Source organism: Bombus impatiens, unplaced genomic scaffold (assembly GCF_000188095.3).
Source record: "Bombus impatiens unplaced genomic scaffold, BIMP_2.2 scf_0647, whole genome shotgun sequence".
In the NCBI taxonomy this organism is placed as follows: domain Eukaryota; kingdom Metazoa; phylum Arthropoda; class Insecta; order Hymenoptera; family Apidae; genus Bombus; species Bombus impatiens.
Window position 1 is genome coordinate 1463924 of NT_177066.1, and position 5899 is coordinate 1469822.

General features: G+C 43.7%; 3 protein-coding genes and 1 long non-coding RNA gene across 9 annotated transcripts in view; 2 read left to right on the forward strand and 2 right to left on the reverse strand.

Annotated features, from left to right (window-relative positions):
- The first annotated feature begins 116 nt into the window (after positions 1-116).
- On the forward strand, positions 117-1819 carry LOC100744579 (methylmalonic aciduria and homocystinuria type D homolog, mitochondrial). Of its 3 annotated transcripts, none has more exons than XM_033322653.1 (5): positions 117-211; positions 438-576; positions 655-1067; positions 1199-1415; positions 1549-1819. In XM_033322653.1, the coding sequence occupies exons 2-5, from the start codon at positions 438-440 to the stop codon at positions 1635-1637; spliced, it is 858 nt and encodes a 285-aa protein (XP_033178544.1). In that variant the 5' UTR covers positions 117-211; the 3' UTR covers positions 1638-1819. The 3 variants fall into 3 exon arrangements, with proteins under 3 accessions (XP_033178544.1, XP_012244912.1, XP_012244913.1); XM_012389489.3 differs by having other exon boundaries at positions 138-286; XM_012389490.3 differs by having other exon boundaries at positions 138-286; positions 1199-1373; positions 1455-1662.
- LOC100744818 (clavesin-2) lies at positions 1548-5255 on the reverse strand. Its single transcript, XM_003492040.4, has 4 exons — positions 3036-5255; positions 2577-2887; positions 2396-2489; positions 1548-2309 (listed from the first exon to the last, which is right to left on the reverse strand). Exons 1-4 carry the CDS (start codon positions 3418-3420, stop codon positions 2155-2157), a joined length of 945 nt encoding a protein of 314 aa, XP_003492088.1. The 5' UTR covers positions 3421-5255; the 3' UTR covers positions 1548-2154.
- Positions 2519-2949, forward strand: LOC117152096. The gene is made up of 2 exons (XR_004462343.1): positions 2519-2660; positions 2730-2949. It is a non-coding gene; the product is annotated as an uncharacterized LOC117152096 (long non-coding RNA).
- A 58-nt stretch (positions 5256-5313) lies between the features above and the next one.
- Positions 5314-5899, reverse strand: part of LOC100744700 (rhophilin-2) — an 11297-nt gene continuing 10711 nt past the window's right edge. For all 4 annotated transcript variants that reach the window (XM_033322640.1, XM_012389477.3, XM_012389478.3 and 1 more), the window contains one exon: positions 5314-5899. In XM_033322640.1, coding sequence (XP_033178531.1) covers positions 5776-5899 — 124 coding nt within the window. In that variant the 3' untranslated portion in view covers positions 5314-5775.

The window sequence follows — 5899 nt, forward strand, 5'->3', positions numbered from 1 at the left end:
GCAATCGGTAACAAACGGTTCTATGCCCCGTTAATCATTCGGCTGTATATATATACAGTCGTGAGAAGGACGAACGTATAGTGCCATCTGGCGACGAAACAATCATGTTCGTCTCCTTAAATTCTGTTGTTGCACGAATGGTGTCGCGTTCGATTCGATATCGCGTTATGTATGTAGTTGGGTATATACGGGTGAATCAAAAGATCGTAAGGTTAGATAATCCAAACGCAAAACGGTACCTTTGATAAAGAAATTGTTAATTCAGCATGTGAATCGTGATCCAACGGTAACGAGGTTTCTTCTAACAATACTAACTTAATTGCGGCACAGTTGTAAATACGATTCAATCGACGATTATTTGATAATTACTTATTCATCGAATCCGATCTTACGAAGAGAAATGATAGAACATAACCTATGCAATGTCATTCTTTCAGATGCTTTGCGTAAAGTATGCCAAGAAAACTAGTGCTACGATTCTGTTTAATGTGTTTTCGAAGAGTCGGTACTCTCGACGTAGCGATAAAAGCACCGATTCGTACAAAATCGTGCAGGCAAATAGTGAAAACTTAAATGGTAAATGTAATCGTTTCTTTGCGACGATAGTTTAACAACAAAAATCCTTTTCTTATAGTCGTTCTCGATTGTTTCCAGATGTGGATGGTGCTGTACTTGGAATAAATTCCAATTGGGAGCTTTTAACACCAAGGGGATTCAGATTTTATTTACCAGGAAGCATCGGTCCCGGCTGGTCGGATGTAACCACGACCATTCAGGTCAAGACGCAATTAGTCGACCTGCATTCCAACAAACAGATCTTGGTAGATGGACCCAAAGAAAAATCTGGTCGCTTATTGAGTCGTTCGAGAAGGAACAATCAGCATCCAGAGCTTCGTTACGTAGTGCAGGAATGCCCTTTGTTGCTAAGAAAAGGTATAGAGGAGCTATTTCCTGGATGTTTGGACGTCGGTTCTCCCCAGCTTACTATCGTTACTGTCAGCCAATCGATTAACTCGAAGGTTATGAAATGGAACAGAGAAATAGAAACTGAGAAGCTAGCTAAATACGTACGTATGTATGACTTCGTTAAATTATACCGAAAAGTATCCTTGTCTATATATTTAAAGAGTAGCCGGTGTAAACCAGGCAGTGAATCGTCAATACGATCCGTACAAATCGTTTCTTCCTTTATTTACAGTTTGTGCTAGCTGCTTCAGATATTTGTGCAAAATTGAGAAGAATGGGTTATTGGGCAGACTTCATCAATCCATTTAGTGGACAACCACATTTGAGTTTACAAAAAAATAGTACTCTGTACAAAACGGACGAGCGATTCCGTTGCTTAGGATTTAAAATATTACATAGGAGCAATTGTAAGGTCATTTTGTACGATAATAACGCGAAAAATTTTTTGGGTAAGTAAGCGTAAGCGTATGCTTTATTTTCAATTATAGATCAGTAGATCGCTTATCGAAGATTTTGTCGACGTCGCGCGGTTGTACGATTCAATCGACAATACGGTCACAGATACCGTTCTGTACGTTGCAGGAAATTTCTACACCACAGCTCCCGCGAGTACAGAATTTTTAAGAGAGATTCTACATGAATGCGAGCTTGTAAATGTTAACAAAGCTTAATAAACGTAGAGCGAGAGGAGAAGGAGAAGAAAGAGCGTCGATATATATATACATATATATATATACAAAATACGTTTTTACGAGTGTTATATTGCTGTTTTTCATCGTTCAAATGATTTTTGAGTTGGCATGTATTGTACAAATCTAAAAAGAAATTTCATACGATATAATCGTACGTAAAATGCTTTTTTTTTTTTCGGTACGCTTTACATTATCGCGTACACTGTTTCGTACTTGGACAGTTGCGAACTTGCAACAGCTTGCAGTTGTACGTTAAAGATGGAATTACTTTCCTAAGAATGTGCAACGTGTGTCATTTCTTATTCTATGTTGTACGTAAATTGAAATGATCATAGGTAACTAATACCACCGGCAGAAGAATTCTGATACACGAGGTAAGAATAAATATTTATCTAGGAGCGCGAATAGATTCGAGTTTCGTTTAAATGGTTTCGCTGCGAGCGAAAGAACGCGAAGAGACGCGAGAGAAGATCGCGTTCGCCAGGAAGAAAGAATATCAGTCGACTTCGAGTTTGCGGAAAGAGCCAGAGATACCGCACAAATCGTCGTTCGTCGAAACACAATGACAATCCGCCGATGTAATCTCTATGTACATGTCGTCGAGCTCCTTTATTCGATTCCTCTGTTCCCTCAAAGTCTTCTTGAAATTTGCTGAAAAGCAAAGCGAAACTGAAACTTTGACTAAAACCAAAACTACATGGTCGACGGTGAACGATTATCAATACGTATATACATACCGATCATCTCGCAGAGTGGAATTTCTCCCCCGTACTCTTTCGGCAAGATTCTTGGATCAATCGCCGTTTTCAATTCGTCCAGGCTCTTGTGTACCTTAATGCGAGTATAGCACGGAGATTATTCGAAGATGAACGTTCGATTAAAGAAAAATGTAGGATCGCGCGTACAAGCGTTACGTACCATGATTCGATTTTTCAACTTATCGTTCAGAAGAGAAATGCCAAACTCGATGACTTTGATCGCGCAACTCGGGATATTAACAAAGTGAGTTTCTTTGTGTCTCATGGGTGTACTGTTTTGAATGCATCGTAACATGTTGCGAATATCCGTTAGGGACCAGGCGCTAAGATGACCCATTGTCAATCCAGATTCGTCGTTGATGTGTGTGTATCCACGGACCTGATTCTCCTCGTCGTCCATTAGAGATTCCACTACGAGACTATGAGCTCGAGCCATTTGAGCGGACGTGTATTTGTAAGGATCGAAACGCCCTTTGGGAGAAAGGATGTCAGTGCTTGAAAGACGCGTGCAAAGTAACGGGAGGAAACAAAAAGACGAAGGAGGAAGAGGCGGAAAGCTTACTTCGAGAATAGAGCAAATCAAACTACTTACATATTGTGGCGATTGGCGGATACTCACCTGCGCAAGAGAGTATCACTCGTCGACCATGACGGTCGCGTTGCATCAACGGTATCAGATAACCAGCATCTATGATAGCCTCGATGTCTTTATCTTCGACATCGAGATTTTGGAACCAGTTTGGATACAATTGTCTGATAGTTAGATAGCGTTCGAGCATCTCTTCCGCCATCGGCACGCTGAACTTCTTGGTTCTGAGGAACCTGAGGAGAAAGGCCGCGTCCGTTCTGCAACGCTTGATATTAGGATGCTTTTGAATCCAATCTCTGAATTGTTTCAAGGTTTCTTCCTTGATGGCATCGTCTTCGCGAAGTTCCACGCGGGCGATCGTTCTCGTGCTCTCGCTTAACGCGCATCCGTAATTTTCTTCTTCCGACTTTGCCATCGTTCGCGTCCGAAAGAATCGGACAAGTACCGCTCTCCTTACGGATCGCTCCGCGCTTTCGGTTCCCCTCTTCCTCTTGCTCTTCCTTCTGCTGCTGCTGCTGCTGCTGCTCCTCCTCCTTTGCCTTCTTGTCCTCGTTCCGTTGTTGCTGTTGCTGCTGCTACCGCACTACTACTACTTTTATCCCACTTCTGCTCCTTCCCCTGCGCTTCTTCTTCCTTTCTCCGTCTTCCCGCGTCCTCGTTTCGCTCGTTCGAATTTTAACCAAGCTACCGACGATTACGAGACTCGGCGAGTTCTTACGCCATTCGGCGACTCGTCGTCGAGGAGAAAGTTCGACATCGATCCACTTGCGAGAGAACAACTGTCCTTGCGATTCTTCGCAGCGCTTTCTAACAACCAACGATACGACCTCGCCGATCTTTCGCGTATCTTCCGATGTCCATGTTTACGACCTCGTTCTCCTTCTCGTTAACCAATCGTTAACGGGCGATCGCGAATATCCGTTGGTCGCTTATTGACGCGCAATCGTCGTAAAATAGTAACCGCGGTTCAAACGGAATATAGAATACACGCGAGAAATCGCGACGTTTATTTATAGATGTACGTTCAAAAATCGAAACTGTTGGTTCGACGTGACACTCTAGCGGTTCGTAGCATGGTGCTGGCAATCGGTAACGCGGCACACCGAACGTTACGTTCGTATCCTTACAGTTACTCGGAAATACACGGCTAATCGCGGCTAGCCAAGGTCGTCGATCACTATTCGCGTCACAATATCTTGTGCCGCGTTGAGAAATCTTTCTCCTCGACCGACTTGGACCCGAGTAATCCGCTTGCTTGCTCGCTCGATCAATTTAAGGCGAGATCGTGGTACGCGAACCGCTCTTACCGCTCCTACTTTTCCCGCTCTTACCGCTCTGCTTCCTCTCTTCGCACTCGCTTTGCTCTTCTCCTTCCCTTTACATAGTTCTTTTCATTTTCCAATGCCTAAAAGATTCGACACGCACGCGAATAATACTCGTCGCCGTTCAAAGGTTGCTACTTTAAGAAACGCGACGTCGTTTCTCCACGCATTTGACGTATCTTGGACGACGGGAATTCTCAAGTTCGCAACACTCGATTCGATTCGCGGACGAACAATGCGCCTACGTTATTAGACGGTATTAAACGGTATAAAACGGTGGCCAGTCGAGGGTTCGCTTTCTTCTCGTAATTTTACGTTTTACTTTCACCGCGAGTCTCCTTTCGGTCGGCCAGCTGAATATCCAGGCTGCGTTATATACTACGACGACATAGTCATCGACGAAACGATCAGAAAACTCGGAAGATTTGCCGTTGTTCGTCGAAAGCAGCGAACGGCAACGCCAAGGTAAAACGCGCACGCCTAATAAAATCGGTCTTTTTTACGATATTACTACCGGTCGTTTTTTCGCTAACCGCCTTCCGCTTTTCTCGACGTTCTATGCCATTTCCTTTCACCGTTTGTTCCCTCGTCGACTCGGATCGATACGCATTCCTCGCGATGTTTATACGTTCTTTTTTTAAACGCTTCGAACAGGATTTTCTCGATCATAGGTCTACGATATATGATTGGCCGTTACACGTGACTGGCGTTTCTTCCCATTTGCTTGCGTAATCAGTCGTGTACCAGGACGTTTCTCGACTCGGTGAAAGTCGCCGTTCAATCCGCATTTGTAGTTGTGCCTTTCTATTCTTTCCTACTTTACGCGTATCTTTGCACATCGGTTCGTCTCTCGTGCTTTCTCAAGCTGCGCTTTGCATCGACGTTCCGCATGGCTATTGGAAAGTCGCGCGACTTACGTTTTCTTTTCGAATTGGTATTTACATCGACGTTGCAAGGAAAAAGGGGAAACAAAAGAAACGACTAACTCGTGAACAAAATATAATTGGTGTATAACGTATGCTTACATTTTTGTTTCGCTCCATACGTTTCTCATCGATCGTCGCTGTACGTTATACAATCATATATAATATACGATCAATGTACGATGTACGATACACGATCATATTCGTTTATCGAAGAACATGCAAGTTCCGTCGAATTGCCCTTTTATTTCACCCCTGTACTTCGAAATCCATCGATAAAACGTACTTTAATACACGAAACATTACGAGTTTCGCGTTCGTACGCGAAACTTTCGCGCGTACGCCTAAGTACATACTCGATAGATAAAATATTACACAGAATCGTTGAGAAAAGTGCAAACGTCGCAACGAGATAGCGCGATCCTGCAATTCGGAGGGCTACCGGCCAATGTCGAACCTGCAAGCATCTGATAAACGTTTCGACGAAAACTCCAATTGCAACAACCGCGTGAAACATCCAAAGAGTCATCTAAGGATTACATTGTCGAACGTCAGGTCCCTACTGTCGCGCTGCGTGACCGACTTTTTAAACGGATTCCACGGTAGTTTCTTAGCTACGTGGGCGGTGGTAACGGAACCGGCAGGACTC